General features: G+C 40.0%; 1 protein-coding gene across 1 annotated transcript in view; it reads left to right on the top strand.

The window, feature by feature from the left end:
• Positions 1-18,675, top strand: part of plpp2a (phospholipid phosphatase 2a) — a 31,974-nt gene extending 13,299 nt beyond the window's left edge. The window contains exons 2-6 of the mRNA XM_058418730.1: positions 13,363-13,514; positions 14,209-14,471; positions 14,847-14,904; positions 15,632-15,808; positions 15,893-18,675. Coding sequence (XP_058274713.1) covers positions 13,363-13,514; positions 14,209-14,471; positions 14,847-14,904; positions 15,632-15,808; positions 15,893-16,039 — 797 coding nt within the window. The 3' untranslated portion in view covers positions 16,040-18,675. The remainder of the gene's footprint in view (positions 1-13,362; positions 13,515-14,208; positions 14,472-14,846; positions 14,905-15,631; positions 15,809-15,892) is intronic.
• The last annotated feature ends 3,681 nt before the right edge of the window (positions 18,676-22,356 follow it).

Genomic DNA, 22,356 nt, shown 5'->3' with positions numbered 1-22,356 from the left:
GAGAATGAGACACGGATATAAACTGTTTTTGGGAAAAGTGTGACTGTGGGATCGTCCCCAGCAGCACTAAAGCACCAGGTTGAAGTCAGAAGATCAGCCCTCAGTTCAATGTGCAGCTGAGCAATCTCAAAATAAAACCCAGTCAGCATGTTGCTCGATATCGTTGCATCCCCCTCGTGTCCACATGACCCCTCGATAACCAAGAATGCATTTGGCATTTTCTCTTTTGTCTTCTTCAGCTAACACGGTCACTTAAGGACTAAGCTTTGAACTGGAGAAGCTTGTGAGTTTTAAATGTTAAGTCTTTCTCGGAAGCGCTTCTCCTGTACGGAAAGGAAGTGGTCTGAAAGGACTGAGAATGAGTGCGATTCAGAGCGAGGTCTTTTCTTTTCCCAGCATTTATCACTGTGCTTTGTGTTTTTTTAGCCTTGATCACGCTTTTGTCTCAAAGTTTATACATCCCTTCTGTTCTTGCTCTTTATGGGAGGAAAGCCCGGGAGTCATTCATGTTCTTTAAAAAGGATCGAGGGGTCTTTGTGTTGCAAAAAGAAAGTCATACATTCGAGTTATTTTTGTTACGAACAAAGGAGACGTTCTTCTCCTTCCTTGAATTTATTGAAAGCCTTAAGGTGCATATTGAATTTAATAATGCTAGTGCTATTTTTAAGTACTTTAGCAGTGTAAACAAATAGGCAGAGTTAAAGCAGTGCTCTTATATATGATCATTTGGTCCTTGATGTTCATCCTGATGCTTCAGTGCTTGGACAATTTACTCAGTTGTGACTCCCTCTTTGACGCAATGCATCATCCTGTATCTAAACCAGTTTATGCTTATGTTACTTATGCGTTAATGGATAATTTGACCAGTAGATTTATACATAGGGTCTTCTGCCGAAATCTGAAAGAAGTGCAGTCCTACTTTCGGATGTCACCCAGAAGACAATAGTTTCCTCGGTGATTTTTAAGAATTCTTCCTCATGCCATGTCAGGGAGATTTTCCTTCCTCGTCTTCATCGCCTCTGGCTTTTCCGTTCAAGAGTTAAACCTTCGTCCAGATTTCTGGTCAGTGGAACTGGACTGCTCTATACCACTCATCACTGTTCTCAGATTTCTCTCAAAACAGCAAAAGAAATTTCGACATTGCTTGGTAGTTTGGCCTGGTTTGAAGGCAGCATTGTTTGTATCCATGGTGATGTCAATCCCATCATTCCACTCACCGAACAAGGGTGAGTTTAAATTATACAGACATGTCTTTGGGTTAGACACATAAAGCAGGGGTTTGTTACCCGGGTGTTTTTTCCATGGAGGGTACGAATGCTTTTACAGCGTTAATGACACACAAAAAAACAACAGAAAACCCAACTGCATAATCTATAAATATTAGCTTTTCCTTACATCTTTTGCTAGCCAAGTAAATACCACAAGCCAGTAGTGAGACTTACAAGAGATTTGGAATAAATAATAATAAATAATGTCTTTTAATTTCTTTTTCCTTGTATTCTAATAATTACACTGGGATACATACACAGAATTTTTTATAAATATTTATTATTATTTTTACAGATATAAATACATTATTTTGAGACATTTATCAAGGTTTCTTTTCGCATCAACAAAACCTTTTTTTTTTGTTTAAAATCCTCTTTAATTTTTAATAATTTTTTAAACGAGAAAAGAAATCACTTAAAAATGCTATTAGAATTTATTAGAATTATTAATACATTTTATTAGAATCTCTGTTCACTGAGATGTCTGCAGATTTGTTCCTTAGAATTTTTTTTTTTTTTTTTTTTTTTTTTACTTTGATTTATTTGATTATTTCTCTGCTTATAATTTGCCCATTTTAAAAGAAAATCACATTGTAGATTTGGAAGTGATGGTTTAAGCAGCATAAAGGAGGGCGTATATGCCTTCAGTGCCAGTGCTGATGTTCTGCCAGAAATTTGGTCATCGGTATCCCAGTGTGTAGTGTGTGAACTTGGGTCCTTACCAGTGCTGATGTACTTATTTATGACCTAGGGAGCTTGGGAGCCGATTGAAACACTGGCACTGACTGCGATGTTGTATTTTTTTAAGTGATAACTCATACTCGTGCAGAAAATGCTTCTTTTTTTTTACGTTGTATTACGGTACACATGTATAAATATTAACGCGTGTTGAAAGATGGCTTGATCAGATGAAAACGCTGAGAAAACTGACTCTCCTGTCCTTACAGCTTTGTTGTCTCTTGTCTTTTCCTCTAACATATCAGTTTCTGATTGCACACCTCATCCCGGAAATTCTCCGAATTATTCCAACCTGGTTTATGTCAACTTAATCATTAAACCGAAAGCGTGAAAGGGGGGCCGTGATAAGTACTCTCACACAAAACATTTAACCAGGGCTGTTTTGTTTGATTAAAAAAAATCTGTATAAAATACAACATCTCAGAGAGACACGTTTTGCAATCGGACCTCCTGGATGCTTTCTTTGACTTTCTTCACCAGTGAAAAATCTCGCCGAAGAAGGAAACGGTCTGTTCCTATAAAGCAGCAGAAGGGTGCGAAGTAATGAAACAGGAGCCAGAGTTTTACATTCTTGTGTGAAAGTCAAATAGTTTAGAGGCTCGGTTCAGGAAAATTTTCGCTTTTGGTATTTCTGACTAAAAAAAACACGTACAAGGAAACTTTTAGGATTTGTAGCAAGAGCAGAAGTCAAGAACAGGATTTGTAATCAATTCCGATAACAAATACTGTTTTTAGTGCCATAAATACAGTGGAAGTTAATCATATGCATTGAGGCGAGATCTTGAGGTGTTTAGGTAACATTTGTATTGAGAAATGAATTTTCCCATAATATAAATACAGAGAATCCGTTCCAGCCACACAAAAATATTACCAATATGACCAATACGAATCACATGTAAACTGTATGGCTGCTTACAAAGAACTGACCCAAGCCAAGCATTCCATGTCAAGGGTCCTCACAGGAAGTCATGCCACCAAGCTTGGGCTAAAAATAGAACAGACCACCCACACCACCAATCTGTTAACAAAAAAAAAACGTGCCAAAAATAACGTAGCTTTTGAACACATGCTGAAGGCAATGTTGGCATCGTGGGTTGATTCTTTTGAAAGAGCTTTCCCTGACTGAAAAAAAAATCATAACCTTGCATCGGTTGACTCCTGGACATACGTGGAACTTAGTCGGTGATCGATTGGGTTCTTTGTATGCCGAAAATGCTTAGTATGCCGGTGCAAATTTCTTGCAACATTTCAATTCATAAGGGAGGGCATTCATATGCCGAGGTTCCACTTTATTCAGCTTTGGCACCGAAGATAAATTCTGTCCAAAATCATTGACACTAGTGCTTAAAAATTCACCGTAATGAAAAGGGTTTATATTCGTGTGGAAGTTGGAATGGAAAGTGGTAAGCCACACTGGCATAAATCTTTCTTCCTGCCCTCATCGTGTGTCTTTCCTTCCTTCCTATCTATGGTTCATATCTGGAATAGCTTGGCTACTGGAGAAGCCTGTTGAAAGATTACACTGGACCCCTGAGTTTATCTCCTTGAAAGGGCCTGGGAAAGGTGTCTTTCCAGAGGCAGCACTGAGTTTAACACATTGGAAATGACGCTATGGTGAGACTTGGACTTGAGAAGTTTAGACCAAGCTGTGTTTGTGAAAGTCGTTTGCTTTCAGCTGTGGGGTTAAAGACAAACACAGTTGCCTTGTGGACTTTGATACCTCAGCAGTGGGCCGTTTTGGGGGGAATCTCTCTGGCAGCTGTTACATACTGATATGCTTGTGATATTGTGTATATTTTGGCAGTGTCAAGGTTTGGAAAGGACACATAGCATGAATAATTCCTCGCTTCTACTTTTTCGGGCCATGGGAAAGCAGCTCGGAGTCAAAGGCCACGAGGAAGTGCGGTATATCCAGTTGTGAGTTCTGGCCTGTTTCTTTTTTTTTTTTCTTTTCTTTGGAAAGGCATCCCGATTGAAACCTCATTAGCACTTCATGAGACTACATGTGGCTTAGGAGACAATGGGTGTTTTTTGTTCCATCAGCTCGTATCTTTGCTCAAATGGACACAAAGAGGACGTTGGCTGAGCTCCCTATCACTCATCACGATAATAACCTCCAGCCATGGCCTGCGTTCCATCTGCCGTGTGCGAGTGTTTGAGGGAACGAGATGGTGAAAGATAGCAGGGCTTTTCCAGTTTGGTTCTAATTTGGCATTGCTGAGCCAGAAGTGGACACAAAATAGACTTTGACATCATAATGTGTATATAGGTCAGTTTTTCTATTATGAAAAGACACAAAATAAAACATTTAAACCTATTTTGGGGGAACAAATCTTGATTTATATATATATAAAAAAACGTAATCATTTTTAGAAGAACTGAGGGCATGAAGCCTTTATTATTGCCACACATACATTTTAGCACAGTGGAATTCTTTTCTACACATATCCCAGCTGAGGATTTTGGGGTCAAAGCACAGGGGCAGCTATGATACAGCACCCCTGGAGCAGAGAGGGTTAAGGTCCTTGGTCAGTTGCCCAACAGTGGTGCTGTGGCTTGAACCCCGATCCTCTGATCAACAACCCACACTTTATATACACAATATTATACCACTTGAGCCACCACTGCCCCCTTATTTATTATTTTTTAATTAATATGAGCTTCTGAGATTTATTTTGTAATGAAATTCTGTGAGATGCGGCAGCACTTTAGTCCTCTAGTCTGGTCAACTCTTCTCCAACAGATCAGCTTCAACACATCATCTTGTAGATCGCTCCCTAGCTGAGCCGAGACTCTTCTCCAGAAAAACCCCTCTTAGGGCTTCATTGCCTTCTTTAATCTTTGAATCTTGAGAACTTTTTGCTTCTGGCTGTGAACTGCGCAGGACAAGGAAGCAAGAGAAGCAGCTGCTCTTTGGTTTTTAGGAGCTAGGAGCAATTCCAGAGAGGTATTACTTTGCCTCGAGTTCAGTTTCTGCTATTCAACAGTGCTGGAACCGCACTAGCGACGTCATCTTGTGAAGTCAGCACTGTAGGTAATAGCTAATATCTCATTGGAATAATGAAGACACAGTAGCAAATAGCTTGAAACTCTGTACACACGTCATATATATTTCAAATCGCTCCATATGGTGATGTGGTAGCTTAGTGGTTAAGGTGTTGGACTAGTGCTCGGAAGGTTGTGAGTCCGAATCCCGGGTCCACCAAGCTGCCATTGCTGGGCCCCTGAGCGAGGCCCTTAACCCTCAATTGCTCATCTGTATAAAATGAGATAAATTGTATCTTGTGTCGCTTTGGCTGAGAGCGTATGCCGTAAATGTAAATATTTAATATGTTTCTGCCTTTAATTGTCCCTGTATTGCTTTACACTGCATTATAGTGTGTTTTAAAGGAGGTCTTTGAGAGCTGGATTTGTAAAATTCTGTAGCTGATTTTTCTCGAGTGATTTTCATTCAGACGACAGATTCCCCACCACAAGCCGCGCTTCTGTGCCACAGATTTGAGCTTTCAGGTGATCAGGTCACTCCGTCTACAGTTACTGGTTACTTTCACTTCATGTGGCTGAACTTTGGCCTGTGATTTCACCAGGCCTTATCCTTGTGAGCTAGCAGAAGATAAAAGTAGAAAAACTGGTCGTTATTAAGCAGCGATCACACCACACTTTTGTGTACGTGAACAAAAAAGAGAGAGAGAGAGAGACACATCTCGTTTAATCACAAAGGATTTGGAGTCTCTCGGGTGAACAGTGAAGAAACTCACACGTGGTTTGTGTGTGTAAGATATACCCAATTATTAAACAACTAGACCATATTTGTGTGTGTGTGTGTGTGTGTGTAAGATATACCCAATTATTAAACAACTAGACCATATTTGTGTGTGTGTGTGTGTGTAAGATATACCCAATTATTAAACAACTAGACCATATTTGTGTGTGTGTGTGTGTGTGTGTGTGTGTGTGTGTGTAAGATATACCCAATTATTAAACAACTAGACCATATTTGTGTGTGTGTGTGTGTGTGTGTGTGTGTGTGTGTGTAAGATATACCCAATTATTAAACAACTAGACCATATTTGTGTGTGTGTGTAAGATATACCCAATTATTAAACAACTAGACCATATTTGTGTGTGTGTGGGTGTGTGTAAGATATACCCAATTATTAAACAACTTGACCATATTTGTGTGTGTGTGGGTGTGTAAGATATACCCAATTATTAAACAACTAGACCATATTTGTGTGTGTGTGTGTGTGTGTGTGTGTGTGTAAGATATACCCAATTATTAAACAACTAGACCATATTTGTGTGTGTGTGTGTGTGTAAGATATACCCAATTATTAAACAACTAGACCATATTTGTGTGTGTGTGTGTGTGTAAGATATACCCAATTATTAAACAACTAGACCATATTTGTGTGTGTGTGGGTGTGTGTAAGATATACCCAATTATTAAACAACTAGACCATATTTGTGTGTGTGTGTAAGATATACCCAATTATTAAACAACTAGACCATATTTGTGTGTGTGTGTGTGTGTGTGTGTGTGTAAGATATACCCAATTATTAAACAACTAGACCATATTTGTGTGTGTGTGTGTGTGTGTGTGTGTGTGTAAGATATACCCAATTATTAAACAACTAGACCATATTTGTGTGTGTGTGTGTGTGTAAGATATACCCAATTATTAAACAACTAGACCATATTTGTGTGTGTGTGTGTGTGTGTGTGTAAGATATACCCAATTATTAAACAACTAGACCATATTTGTGTGTGTGTGTGTGTGTGTAAGATATACCCAATTATTAAACAACTAGACCATATTTGTGTGTGTGTGTGTGTGTAAGATATACCCAATTATTAAACAACTAGACCATATTTGTGTGTGTGTGGGTGTGTGTAAGATATACCCAATTATTAAACAACTTGACCATATTTGTGTGTGTGTGTGTGTGTGTGTGTGTGTGTGTAAGATATACCCAATTATTAAACAACTAGACCATATTTGTGTGTGTGTGTGTGTGTGTGTGTGTGTAAGATATACCCAATTATTAAACAACTAGACCATATTTGTGTGTGTGTGTGTGTGTGTAAGATATACCCAATTATTAAACAACTAGACCATATTTGTGTGTGTGTGTGTGTGTAAGATATACCCAATTATTAAACAACTAGACCATATTTGTGTGTGTGTGTAAGATATACCCAATTATTAAACAACTAGACCATATTTGTGTGTGTGTGTGTGTGTGTGTGTAAGATATACCCAATTATTAAACAACTAGACCATATTTGTGTGTGTGTGTGTGTGTGTGTGTGTGTGTAAGATATACCCAATTATTAAACAACTAGACCATATTTGTGTGTGTGTGTGTGTGTGTGTAAGATATACCCAATTATTAAACAACTAGACCATATTTGTGTGTGTGTGTGTGTGTGTAAGATATACCCAATTATTAAACAACTAGACCATATTTGTGTGTGTGGGTGTGTGTAAGATGTACCCAATTATTAAACAACTAGACCATATTTGTGTGTGTGGGTGTGTGTAAGATATACCCAATTATTAAACAACTAGGACATATTTGTGTGTGTGTGTGTGTGTGTAAGATATACACAATTATTAAACAACTAGACCATATTTGTATGTGTGTGTGTGTATGTGTGTGTGTGTGGTGTGTAAGATATACCCAATTATTAAACAACTAGGACATATTTGTGTGTGTGTGTGTGTGTGTGTGTAAGATATACACAATTATTAAACAACTAGGACATATTTGTGTGTGTGTGTGTGTGTGTAAGATATACCCAATTATTAAACAACTAGACCATATTTGTATGTGTGTGTGTGTATGTGTGTGTGTGTGGTGTGTAAGATATACCCAATTATTAAACAACTAGGACATATTTGTGTGTGTGTGTGTGTGTGTGTGTAAGATATACACAATTATTAAACAACTAGGACATATTTGTGTGTGTGTGTAAGATATACACAATTATTAAACAACTAGGACATATTTCTGTGTGTGTGTAAGATATACCCAATTATTAAACAACTAGGACATACTGGGGTATGTGTGTGTGTTAATATACCAATAGTGTAATATACCATCTCTCTCTTTCTCTTTCTCTCTCTCTTTCTCTCTCTCTCTCTCTCTCTCTCTCTGACATGCACACACTTTCTGAAGAATGTTGCTCAGAAAAAGAAATAAAAGTTTGATAAAAATTTACAAATAAAAAATTTCCCTTCTTGCTACACATTCAAAGGAGGAAGTGGACGTTTCCCACGAACCCGGCACACTCATTTCCTGACGGATTTACTTTGCCGCGCTAAACCATCTTGCGATATCCCAAACTTTTTGTACATGTTTATTATTACACTGGTACATGACCCTCTCTCCTTTTCCAAAAACATCCATCATCTCTGATATCATCTTTCCCCCTCTCTCTCCAAACCTGCCTCAGAATAACTCTGTTCTCTTTCCTGACTATCCCCCAGGCAGAATTTCCCGCAACGCTGTCTTGTTTTTGAAACCCTTTAGCGTTCCCATCTTCCAAATGTCCTGAGGGAGGAGGGATGCAAGCCATGGTTTAGCCATGCAAGCCTTACAGACATGGAAAAGGAGGGGGGGGAGAGAGTGCGTACAGCATCTTGGAATGTTTGGGTTTCTCCACCTTTTGGTGTGTGACCGTCTGTAGCTTTGAAATGAAACTGTTTTAGCGGCCAAGGTTAATGCCAGGAAAAGGCCGCGGTCAGCTTTTACACAGTGTGTATGAGAAAAGTGCCAGTTTGCTCCAGACATCCCAAAGTTTTCGCTTGTCTGTTAAACCGAGGCGGAGACTGAGACGCGAACCCGCCAACATAGACACACGTTTCCTGATGGCACAATGAAGCTACTGTGGCCTTCATGCATGACATCACACATTAGGGTTTTGAAGAGCACCAGGCTGTGCAGCATTTTCCTGCATCAGCCAGGTGCAACGCCATGGACATCTCTGGACCCTGTGATGGAGTCTGGCATGTTTACTTAAATGTGATTTCCGAGGTAAACATTCTGTCTATGAGAACTTAATGATGCGGATCTGCCTCAGAATCTAGCGGTCAGTTTAATGCCGTCCTCCCTAAAGCCTCGGGATCGACACCACCTGCGTAACCAGCCGTTAAATTGGGGAGTGTGTTTGTTTTTTGTAAAAAGCACATCTGGAACCGTTTTGGTTAAAATCCTGTTATCTTAAGTCGCGCTGATTAATTAACACGACCTAGTTTGTGTCCTTGGTTTGTCAGAGTTTAAGTGACCACCTCGTCAGCTATTACGCCAAAAGTGAGTTGGAGTCATTTTTGTTATGAAGGTACAAGGGCGTGTGTGTGTCTGTGTGTGCTCTTGTAGTATCACAGATGGTGTAGGATGGATCTCTCAGTTCTGCAGCAACTCGGCTGTTTCTGCTTTCTGGGTTTCGCATCAGTGAGGAATGCTTCTCTTGGATCAGAAACCTCAGAAACTGTTGGATGGACGTGTGTGTCTCTGTGTATGTCTGTGTGTGTGTGCATGTCTCTGTGTGTGTGTGTGTGCGTGTCTTTGTATGTGTGTGCCTGTCTGTGTGTGTGCCTGTCTGTGTGTGTACGTGTCTGATTGTTTGTGTGTGTCTGTATGTGTGTGCTCGTATCTGTGTGTGTGTGTGCTTGTCTGTGTGTGTGTGTGCTTGTCTGTGTGTGTGTGTGTGTGTGTGCATGTCTGTGTGTGTGTGTCTTTGTATGTGCATGTCTGTGTGTGTGTCTGTTTGTGTGTGTCAAGTTTTCCCTTAATTTGCCAAAACTCAGTACAGAAGTTAAACATTTTTAATTAGTCTTGTTAAATTCTCTAATCTGATGTTTAGAAGGTTTGGATTCATAAACAGTTCATTCACTTCCACATGATGTAATAATTGTGAGTCATTGCTGATGTGGTGAATTTTCTATAAGGAGTTTGGAAGGAATCTCCAGTGTTGGTACTTTATATCCGTCTGAGATAAAGCTGTTTCTTGTAGTTTTCCAACTCTCTCCTTCCTCACTAACCTGACAGGCTGGTTTTCCTGTTGTAAAGCTTTCTTACCTTTAAGACAGAGGGGGGGAAAAAAGAGTCTGGTGAGTGAACGAGTGTTTATAGGTGTCAGACGTAAACCTGTTCCTTTATTTTTTCCAACCTGGGAAAGACTTCAGGACGGAGAGTTTTGGAGTTTCTCGGCAGTACGGCAAGCTTTGCTTGTTTATTAATAGAGGGGGGGGGGAAGATTCTGTTGACTGTTATGTAACGTAATGATAACAGGAATTAACTTGTTTTGTGGACGTTCCCATTACACCACATTAAATCATATTTGGGTTTTTTTTTTCATTTTCATGCCTGTGAATTGCTGTGCTGTGATGTCAGAGGACTAAACGCATGCATTGACATGCTTTTCTGCTCATCACGTTTGTAAAGAGTCTTCCAGTCCCTCCAGGATTTTGTGATTTTTCTGCTTTAGAGACAGACATGAAGGCATGATATTCGGAGAAGCTTTCTGATGTTTTGTGACATCATCACATCACGCCTTCAGTCGAAGCCATCTTCGATTCCAGAGTACAGATGTTATAGAAAGTAATGACGTGTGTCTTCGCTGGTTAAGTAGTAGACTTTATTTGTCACCTGTACATACACAGTGAAATTCTTTCGTCTCATATCCCATCCTTGGGGGTTGGGGTCAGAGAGCAGGGTCAGCCATGGAGCAAGGTGGGTTGGGGGCCTTACTCAAGGGCCCATCGGTGGCAGCATGGCAGTGCTGGGGATTGAACCCTGATCTTCCCATCAACAACCCAGAGCCTTAACTTCTTGAGCCACCACCTGAAATAAGTAATAGAATAATCTAGAAAAACAATCCTGTTGTAGTTTAGTAGTTTTCCACCAAAACTGTGAATGAAAATAAAAAGCACTTTTGGTGGCAGCGATCACACAACAGCTCTAAAATCCTTGATGAACTGGTCTTTCTGTCACCTTAAACCAGTCTCCTCTGATGTCTCTCATCATCAAGGTGTTTCAGCCTGTTTCACCATTTTGAGTAAACACATCGTGTCAGAAAATTCCAGCAGAGACCTGATTCCGAAGCACCTTGAGAGATCAGAGGAGACTGGTTCAAGGTTCAAGGTGACAGGGAGACCAGTTCATCTAGGATTTCAGAGCTTTTGTGTGACTGGTGCAGCCAAAAGTGCTTTTTATTCAAAATTGTTCAAGATTTTGGTGGAAAACTACCCAAGCTATCGAAATCACAAACTCGGGATTCTTCTAGATTATTCTACTACCAGTGAAGACCAAAATGGCTTTGGCTGAATGTGTGTTGTGGTGATGTCACAAGACATGTCCAAATCTGCAGAAAACACACCAATCAGCAACCATGCCACAGTGAAAGTGCCTGAGACGACACCATCACCAGCTCTGGACCTGCACGATTTTACTGGACGTGCCGACGTGGCTGGATGTCTCCGTGCGTCTCTGAGTCACGTATTAATCACGTCTTTGTAAACATCCCGTTACGCACGAGATCGTATAGACTCCCCGTCCTTTTTGAAGTTTAACGATTTCCTGAAACAACTCCTGAGAACTCCTTCATTGTTCCAGACCTCATTTAGCGAGACAGGTTTATCGTCACCCGCTCGGCCCACAATGAGCGTATTTCCCACCATCACGGTGGGTGGTTATGGACTCTGGAGCGTAGCCAGATTTCCTGACTTCTTCTCTTTTGGCTTTGTAAGCTTTAAATATCCACCAGGTCTTTGTTTGGTGTACGAGTTGTTTAGTTGTTGCTACATGACCCAGGTGTCCAGGTACGTGGATTCAGTAGTTTATTCAGTATTTGTATGCTGTTACATGCCTGCATGCTTTAATGTATGATTATTTTTTCTTTGGAAGAGATGATCATACCACCTCCTGCAACACACACACACACCAGCCCATTTGAACCGATTAAACTGGAAAAATTTTTCCGCTTAAAGCGCAAGTAATCACATGCTTCTGGTTTTCCAGGAACCAAACTTGGCATCAAATTTAGGACCGGGGTAAGATATCTTTACTGAGAATAAGCACGAATCAGCATAATATCACCACAGACGCTGGGGATTAGTCTTTAGCATCCCACAGTGTTCTTGAAGTCTTGTCGTCTATAACCGAGTAGCTGGAAATCACAGTTTACGTCACGTTAATGCTCTATCGTTTTCTATAGTAACAAGAGGGCTTTCTATCTATTTTATTGAACCTGTATGGGAAGGAAGGAGTCTCCAGTTTCAGCAGGAATTGAAATATTTCCTTTTTTTCTTTTTTCGTTCTTTTCCTCATATGGATCTCCGGTTTCTGTGTAACAGAACAATGACAGTCTTTTGTTCACGATAAAGGAAACGAAAGGTGAATGAACTGCTCTAGGTTAAGCATAAAGTGAGAAGAGGAATGAACTTTCGTAACCTCGCAGACATTCCACAACATTAAATAATTAGTTAAAAAGTAAGGACAGGGACCGGGCGATCCTTCGGGAGTGTCCGTGATGATTAAGCTCTTGATCTCTAGCACACAGGAGCAGCTCGGAGACACACAGACGGATGAAGTTGTTTTGTAAAAGGAAAGGATTTACAAAGCAAGCAGAAGATAAGACAGCAGTTTTAGACATTGCGTATTGAACATCTATTAAGGACTTAACCAGGAAGCCCAGATTACAGATATTGAACCTGTGGGCGTGTTTACAATTCGTAAATGCTTTCGGCTTGGTGACTCGACTGAAGATAAAGGAATATGGAGTGTGTTATCAGCTCCGGTGTGGACTGTAGGAGTGAGGATTTGTCTGTGGTTGGTGACGTTTTTGCTCTTTAGTCAAACATTTTATATCTGCTTTATAACACACAATATGAACCTGTTTAAGATTGGATGGGAATAATCCAACCGTTCAAATGCTCTCCAAATGTTTGTGTGATGCTGATGTTATAGCTGATCTATAAATCTTCCTCTACTGAACAAGGCTCAGATTTAGAATCTAAATCATTTTGTCTATAAAAAAAAAAAGGAAAACCCTCCAAAAGTATTGGAACGACAGCGGGTTAGCTTTTTATTTTATTTATTTATTTTTCTCTCTTCTCCTATACACTGAAGACTTGATTTGGATTCGTTTCCTGATACTTAATTCCAGATGTGTTTAACAGCACATCACATGACACTATTAGTATCAGTCCAGACGGTTTCGTAATCAAAAGTATTGGCACAGACGATCCTTATTATAGCTAAGTTATGATACCTAAATTAAGCTTAATGTTTTTTGCCGCACCTTGCTTGCTTGCAATAACCGCATCATCTGTCTTTCTCTGTCGTTCAGCGGCGATGCCGTTCATCATCATGACCATCATGTTCACGCCGTACATTCGAGGCGTGTACTGCGACGACGAGAGCATCCGTTACCCGTACAAGACCGACACCATCTCACACGGCATGATGGCTGCCGTCACCATCACCTGCACCATCATCATTGTGAGTCTGCGCCTGATATTTTCAGTCACATGATCCCCAGAAATGACTTTTATTTTACAGACAACTAGTTAAAGAAAGCAGACAGAGGCTTTGTTAGGAATTTTGCTGACACTCACTCATATTTCATATTTATATACTATACTGAGAGGAGTGGTTTCTTCCAGCATGACTCCGCCCCCATCCAGAGCTGATTGAATGGTTTGATGAGGATGTATGAAAATGATGTTAATCACATGATATGGCCTTCAGACTCATCAGATCCCAACCAAATGAAACATCTACAAAAGATTTTGGAGTGACCTTTCAGTCACCATCATCAAAACACCATTTAAGGGAATATCCCTTGAAAGAATGCTGTTTTGTCCATCCCTTTGGATCCCTTTATCCTGATTGAGGTGATTGACCCAAATCCTCAAATTTTCCCCACCTGATTTTTGCCGAATTGACTGCTTGTGGAGATATGACATGTTATGTTGGGATTTTCTATTAATTTGTCACCCGTCTGAATGTTCCTGAATCCATTTTGTATGTAAAATACTTCAACGAGACATCCGGTCAATTGATGGCTTCATGTTTATTTCCTTTACACCATGATATTTTCAGGATCTGATTGAAGTCCTCCAAGACAATGATGCTATCCGTCACACATTTGCTTCGATTCATTCCCGTTTATTTTCTTTATCTCTCTGTACAGATTACCACAGGAGAAGCCTACCTGGTCTACAGCAAGCGCCTCTACTCCAACTCCGACTTCAACCAGTACGCCGCAGCGCTCTACAAAGTCGTGGGCACGTTCCTGTTCGGCGCTTGTGTGAGCCAGTCTCTTACAGAAATGGCCAAATTCACCATCGGACGTCCGCGACCCAACTTCATGGCCGTGTGCGCGCCGACCGTGTGCAAGGGCTACATGCCTGTAATTAACTGCACGGGAAACATGAACAACGTCACCGAATCCAGGTACGGCTCCCAGAGACAGGAAGGCCAGGGCTGAAGGTCATGCTGTTGTTGACCTGACTTCCTGTGTGTGTATCTTTTGTAGTGTCAGCTTTAGTTCTCACTTCCTGTTTCGTCTCGCTCGTGTGATTGTAGGATTTGACCTTTCTCATTCTGTTTGTTCTACAGAAATCTATTTTTACCATATCAGTCAGCTACTATATTTATGCACATCACATTCTCTAGCCTAGAATATACATTTGTGCATAGGTAAGATCTGCTGAAGGCTGAAATCAGTGTAGTTGTTGCAAAGCCATCTTTCATCAGTGGTGTTGCTAAACTTTATGCATTTCATCTAATGAATTAGATAAACATTGCTAACAATTCTGCTTTCTCCAGGTTGTCCTTCTACTCTGGCCACTCGTCCTTTGGGATGTACTGCATGCTGTTTTTGGCTGTAAGTTGTTTCTGTCTCACTTCATCATTCCAGCAATGCACACAGACAGAATTTCATGTTCTTTTGGATGCACACGATTAACAACCCCCGTACTTGGCAACGTTCGCGTCCCAAGAGACTGAAAGTTATTTTTACGCGAAACCATCCCAGAACGCTTTCCCTCGAACTGTTTCACAACAGCAGTCCCATTGAAAACGTCACGCATGAGCACTAATAATAATAATTGATCAGAATCGGAGATGTGTCTGATATAAAGCTTTCTCTTTTTGTTTTTCCTCTAAGAGGCATTTTTGTCCTGTTCAAACAGGACGCTAATAAAAGTGTAAAGAAAAAACTGTAAAGTTTTTCACACCCACACAAGCCACTGGATGCTGAGGATTTGCTGTGTTAAAGCTGGATTCCTGGAAATACGTTTCTATGGAATTACTCATAAACATCCTCAGAGGGTCTCTTTAGCCACGGCGGTACTTTTTATGCTAAATAAACCTGGCAGCCTTCCTTAAAACATAATACTTTCCAAATAATACTTTATGCTGAAATCATTTAAAAAATCATTTCCTGGAAAAGTACACAAGCCATTTCCCCCAATAGCTTGGTGTTTAATAACTATTAGAAGCTGTATCTGGGATGATGATGATGATGATGATGATGATGATACAGTTTTTAGGTTTGGAAGAGGAGTGTTTCTTATTATCCAATCACTTATTGTTCATCTTTCTCTCTCTAGTTATACGTGCAGGCACGCATGGCATTCAAATGGGCACGTCTTCTCCGACCAACAATCCAGTTCTTTTTGGTCGCCTTCGCGATTTACGTCGGATACACGCGAGTGTCCGATTACAAACACCACTGGAGCGACGTGCTCGTGGGTCTCCTGCAGGGGGCGCTCATCGCCGTGCTTAACGTAAGTTTTGACTCAAAACATTCGCATTCTGTTCAAAATGCTGTCCAAATGTGTCGAATAACCTAGCACCACATGCCCCGGCAGGTGCGCTATGTCTCGGATTTTTTCAAGGAACGGCTTCCGCGCCAACAGCACCCCAACATGACGGACGGCGACGAATTGGAGCGCAAACCGAGCCTGCAGCTAGTCGACCAAGAGAGGAATCACAATTGCATTTCTGGGACTGTATGAGAGACTTGCAGCCTTGAGGCCGATGTGTACCGTTATCACGCCAAACCCAGAAAGTGTATATAAGTATATATAACCACTGGACAGGCTGCAGTGCTGCTCACTAATTCCCCCACATCTGCATCCCAGAGGCATCAGTGCAGCTACTGTAGCCACTAAAGCTGAGTGACACTGACTACAGACTCGCCTCCACACGTGGATAATCTCTCCTTTATATTCGTGTGTGTGTGTGTGTGTGTGTGTGTGTGTGTGTGTGTGTGTGTGTGTGTGAGTGGCATCATATAGTATCCCTATATTTTGTCCTTTCTGTCGAGGGTCTGCTATATTTATACTTTAAACTAATTACATAAATCATGTTTTAGAACTTAAAGCACATGATCTTCAAATCTTAAAAACGATCAAAGTTGATTTTTTATTTTTGAATTCCAACGCACGAGACTTAAATGGAAACGACTTCAAAAGTCAAGCGCAAAGGTCGGGGGTCGGTCCGTCAAATTTCAAGAAGCCGTGCCACTGAAAACGCCCGAGGTCGAGTTCAAATCCCTCATCCACTATGTGGTGGTGACGAGACAGTCCAAGTTGCCATTGTTTTTAAATTTTTTAAAATTAGTTTTAATGAAAATATATCCTGTGGTGGTTGATTTTTATAGTTATGACCCTCCTGGTGAATGGCAGTAGTGTTTTTCCTTGTATAAAAAAAAAAAAGAAGAAAACACAAGGTGGACTGCATAATGTGACTAATTTTTACATTTTTAAAAAAAAAAAAAAAAGACTTTATATATATATATATATATATATATATATATATATATATATATATATATATATATATATAAATGATATTATCTAACATCACCAAATACCACTAGCTAACTATTGCATATTTGCAAACTTATTACTTTTTCCTACTGCTTTTTTTATGTGAATTTAGGGACAAGAGGAGTTTTATATAATCACAAAAAGTGTAAAAAATAAGATTAAATAAATGTACGCTTAAGGACGTGACATTTTTTTTCCCTCACTGCTCTCAGAACAGACTGGCCTTCAGTACTCTAGTGGTCTTTGTCTGGATTAGTAAGGACCTGTGATGCTGCATTCAAAAAATAGTTATTTCTAGTATGACTGCTTTGGGAGTGGACCTCATGACGGGTCTCACGTGTATCTGGCGCACGTTCCCGCTGCAGCAAAAAGCTTCAGCTCTTGGAAAAACTGCCCGAGGCACATGGTTAGGATTTGTTAATGGTCACAGCATATGATTTATTCTTTCCTCCCTCAGTGTATGCACATAATACGTGCTCTTTTCAATCTAGACGTGAGACTCGTACCTTTCCAGTCCTTTTCTCGGAATGTGGATCTCCATCATTTTTATAAAGAGCCACACGTCAGGACTTACAGCACATAATGATAAGATCGGAGCAAAATCTAATCAGGACGCGACTTGTTAAAAGCCAAAGCTCTCGAAGAGTCGAAACGAATTAGGGTTTATGTGTAAGCATATACGGTGTATTATTTTGCACTCTTACACGACAAATAATGAAATCACCTTCAGATTGGTTTTTTAAATGCAATATTCTCACATCGCAAATGTTGGATCTATCCCGCCAACAGAAATATCTACAGGCTCCGTGTGAATTTGTGTCACGTTCACAGATTCGGATTAATCCCGTTATTTACGCTACGACGCGCTGCTCTGAGCTGTGCATTTCTGCAATGTTGCTTAGCTTGCGAGATTTTTTTACCGAGCATGAGGTGATTTTTTTATTTATTTTTTTCCCCAGTTTTTCTCCCAACAAACAGAGCCTCTCTGTGTTCGTCTGGTGTAGCTGCTGAAAGCCAAAGGCCTTAAAATAGAGCAGGCCCCAATGCGGGGTAGAGCTCCCCTACTGCAATGCATCTTTTATTTTATTCGTGTACTAAATTAAATTCCGAAAAGTCGTGCCTTTTTCAGTCAGCTTCAGTTTGCAGCAGTGTATAAAATCCCAGCGAATAGTTTTGTATAATCTACGTTTTGTTTGTTTTAATGCCTGCACAAACCCTGTAGTTCTCGGTTAATATGTACGCTAATTTTTGAGCTCTGAGCCCTTGTTTTTCATGTAAGAATACCTCCAAACCCAAGAGCAACAGCCTGACCATTTCAGGTTGACAATAAAATCCAACTGAATAAAGATTTGTGAAATAGCTCCGTTAGTGTGACGCTCAGATCAGTAATGCTGTATCAATAAAGCTGGAGAAATAATGATTGAACTTGATGACATGAATACACATATTTCTAATGTACCTATCTGTAACTAATCTATCTGTATCTCTTGTCTGTCTGATCCCAAAACTGCATTTCTAACATTTATAGTCATGGCACAGTGTGAGTGATTCCCTGGATTCATTTTTTGGGTGAATTCAGTTCATTAATTTCTAATTTGGCCTCTGAATTCATGTGTATGCGGATGCTTGAAGCCAGCATCTGCAGCAGGTGAGTTTTAATGTTGTTCTGTCCTATACTGTGGCCTGCACTCTGACTTTCCCAAAGCTTTTGATTGTATGGCTTAAAATTATTGCACACGTTTTTCTATATGTATTTTTTTTTTAAGTGTTTATGTCTTTAACTACTGTAGATTAATAAAAAACAAAATTTTACCCATTAACTATCTTGGTGCTGACTTTTTCCACAACTCTGCTTTCTGGTGAAATTTTACCTCTGTTGAGTGATTTGACGCTTAATGATGTTCCTTTTTTGACAGATAATAGCTCTGCTGATTTGTCTGTATTTCTAGGTGGTGTGCAATCATGGGCGTGTTTAGATCCGTGGAGGTATTATTGCATGTAGTGTCCACAAGTTCCAACTACAATAAACACTTTTTGAGGATTACTGGGGCAGGTATTATACTGCCCCATGCTAATGCTGTTAAAACGCTTTTCAGTAGAGGAGAAGAAGCAGGCAAGACAGTTAATGTTAAGGTTTTTTACACCACAATTGGCTTGTGAAGAAGAAGACGACTGCGAAGAAGAAGAAGAAGAAGGCTTTGCCACATGTACATTACAGTACAGTGAAATCCTTTTCTTTGCATATCCCATTTTGTAAGGACGTTTTATGAGGCTAATCACATGGATAAACCATGATACTGTATTCCTGGAGCAGCGAGGGTTAAGGCTCTAAGTTGGAGCTGCCACTTACAATATTGTGTGGCCAACAAGGTCTTTTTTTCCTTCCTTGCAGCAAAAATAGGAAAGAAATCCAATGCATTTCTGCAAAGAAAGACAAAGATGATTTGTCTAAGATATACCGAATCATTTCATTTAGAAGAAATCGTGCAACTTTTAGAAGAGGGAAAGACAGGATTATGGAGTGGATAAAGTCCATACATCCATCTACAATGCATGTGCACCTCAGCGACCTTGTTTTTCACGCAATGTTGGAGGAATAGAGGAAAAATAAGGCAGATTTTCTAGTTTCAGAGCTGTGGGTGACCGTGTGCTGTCGACTCATTATGGGCTTACTTCACTCGATTCACTGGACAGAAACCTATACTGTAAGCCTTTTAAATAATTTTACTGTCATCATTAGTAGCGTTGTCTTGCCCCAGTAAAATCGAAGCTGTTGCTGAAACAGTCTAAACATGGCAGGAATGATGACTGAGAAAACATTTTAGACTGGATGAAAAGCTGGATGCCTGAGTATGAACTTGCATTGTAAGAAAATATGCGGCTATTATTCAGAAAGCGACGCAGTCAAGGCTAGTGGTATAAGCTGTTAGCTCATGCTAATTGGTTTTATTGTTGAAATGGAATGAGCAGCACTCAGTTAGCACTGTTGCCTCACAGCAAGAAGGTCCTAGGTTTGAATCCCAGGGTTGAACAGGCCTTCCTGTGTGGAGTTTGCATGTTGCCTGCATGGGTTTACTCTGGTTTCCTCCCACAGTTCAAAAACATGTACATTAGATTGATTGGTGATTATAAATTGCCCATAGTGTGTGGTTGTCTGTCAATATGTGTGGCCCTGTGATGGACTGGCGACCTGTCCAGGGTGTACCCCTGTCTTTCGTCCCCATGTGTGCTGGGAAAGGCTTCAGCAGATCCCCGTGACCCTAATTAGGAATAAAGCGGGTATAGAAAACGCGTGAATAGATGAACAAGCAATGCTCATGACATGAGAGCATTAATACAAATTAGACGGGGGAAAAAATTCAGTTTTTAAAGCATAAAGGTGTAATCTTTGTCACAATGACTTCCTTTATTCCCTTTATTTGTTTTTATGTGGAGTATGTGTGTATTAAACTTAGCAAAGGTTAATTTAGCAAAGAACCAACCTGTAGAGCTGTGAATCATCCCTGAATGTGATTATTTTCCAATAACAGCATGCCAAATAAGTTCCTCAGCAATATGCCTAGGATTATCATTTGTCATTTCATTATAAACAATTAACCATTGTAGTTAGATTTATTGTTGTGAGAGCTAGCTCCAGCTAGTGTTAGCTAATGCTAGCGATTTCCTTAGCCATTGCCTCGTCAGTCTCAATCCTCTAGAGAATAAATGAATGAATTAATAAACAAATAAATAAATACTTGTCATGTTATTATTAATACAACCAATACAATAAAACTAACACCGGAGGCTCCTTAAAAAAATAAATAAATAAGGGTCTCTATAGAAAGCTTTGCTGTAATAACAATTCCAAATCTAAATATAAATTTTCAACTCATTTATTTTTATTCATTTTATATTCATGTAAAACTACTTGCCAGTTATTATTAGCGCAGTTTAAACTTATTTAATTTATTTAAAAAATTCTGCTTGTGATTTATTTCTATTAGTTGTAGTCTATTCTAAAGCGCAGCTGCTATATAAATCCTCATAAATGTAGAAACCACACTATATTCAGAACTAGGGTATTAATAGAAATAAATGGCTAATTATAGCTGATCTGCTGTTAAACAAAAAAATGACTAACATCTGCCTGCACTAGTAGTAACAGTAGCATGACGTGAAAGTCTTGTGGGAAAAAAAGCCTTCTTTAATTCAGATATTAGAAGTGAAAGTGTCTGTTCATTTCAGATGGACGTTTTTGACCTTAGAATATCTCTGTTCCTGTTCTTGAATCTGGTTATAAACGGTTAACGTAGTTTGCTGAGAAGTGGATTGTATAGCCGCCTTATGTGAAGGACATGCCATGTTTTCTATACCCAATAGGGTTGGTTTCCATTTTAAAACAAAGCAAACAATAACTTTTTGGGAAGTTTTTGTCACATTTACAGTTTTATAAAGTCATTTCAAGGATAGATTTGTATTATGTGGACCGCTGTGTAGTTGCTCTGCTGGTTCTAGCAATAATTTCCATGAGTGTTGACTTTGCCATGCTGTGGCAGAAGACAGAAGGCCAGAGTTAACGATTTTCCGTGTAATTCAGCTGATTCAACACGTGTTAGATTTTTTTTTTTTGGTTAAGGATGAATCAGACATGATCAGGTTACACTGGGCCCCAAAAGCAATGTGGAAAATAGAAACGCTGGCTTGGACACGACTGCCCCCTAGTGGACAAACCGTCACAATAAACATGATGGCCACAAACACTGTGATAAGGCTAAGCCTTTCGTCCTAGATTCAAAAAACTCTCGGGTTTATTTCACTTACATGTGCTTCTTTACTGCCTTGTAGCTGTTTTTTTCCTGAATAACCATGAACTGTAGCACTGCTGATGGTACACCGAATAGTGTCGATTTGCTATGGAGTTCTTTCCACCATTAGCACATACCCATCATTAAATGTTGTGTCGAGCATTTCTCCGATCAGGCATAACATTATAGTCAACTGCTTAATATTGTGTTGGTCCCTCTTTTGTTGCCAAAACAGCCCTGACTGTGTATTCTGGCACCTTTCTATCAGAACCAGCATTAACTTCTTCAGCAATTTGAGCAACAGTAGCTCGTCTGTTAGATCGGATCACACAGGCCAGCCTTCGCTCCCCACGTCCATCAATGAGCCCTGGCCGCCCATTATCCTGTCGTCGGTTCACCACAGTTCCTTCCTTCCTTGGACCACTTTTGATGGATACTGACCACTGCAGACCGGGAACACCCCACAAGAGCTGCAGTTTTGGAGATGCTCTGATCCAGTCGTCTAGCCATCAGAATTTGGCCCTTTGTCAAACTCGCTCAAATCCTTACACTTGCTCATTTTTCCTGCTTCTAACACATCAACTTTGAGGACTTGCTGCCTAATATATCCCACCCACTAACAGGTGCCATGATGAGATAATCAGTGTTATTCACTTCACCTGGCAGCAGTCATAATGTTATGCCTGATCAGTGTAGAGACGGTCTACATTTAAC

Source organism: Hemibagrus wyckioides, linkage group LG20, assembly GCF_019097595.1.
Source record: "Hemibagrus wyckioides isolate EC202008001 linkage group LG20, SWU_Hwy_1.0, whole genome shotgun sequence".
Lineage (NCBI taxonomy): Eukaryota > Metazoa > Chordata > Actinopteri > Siluriformes > Bagridae > Hemibagrus > Hemibagrus wyckioides.
The sequence above is the reverse complement of the archived record's forward strand: the minus strand, read 5'-3'. Positions and strand labels throughout refer to the sequence as shown.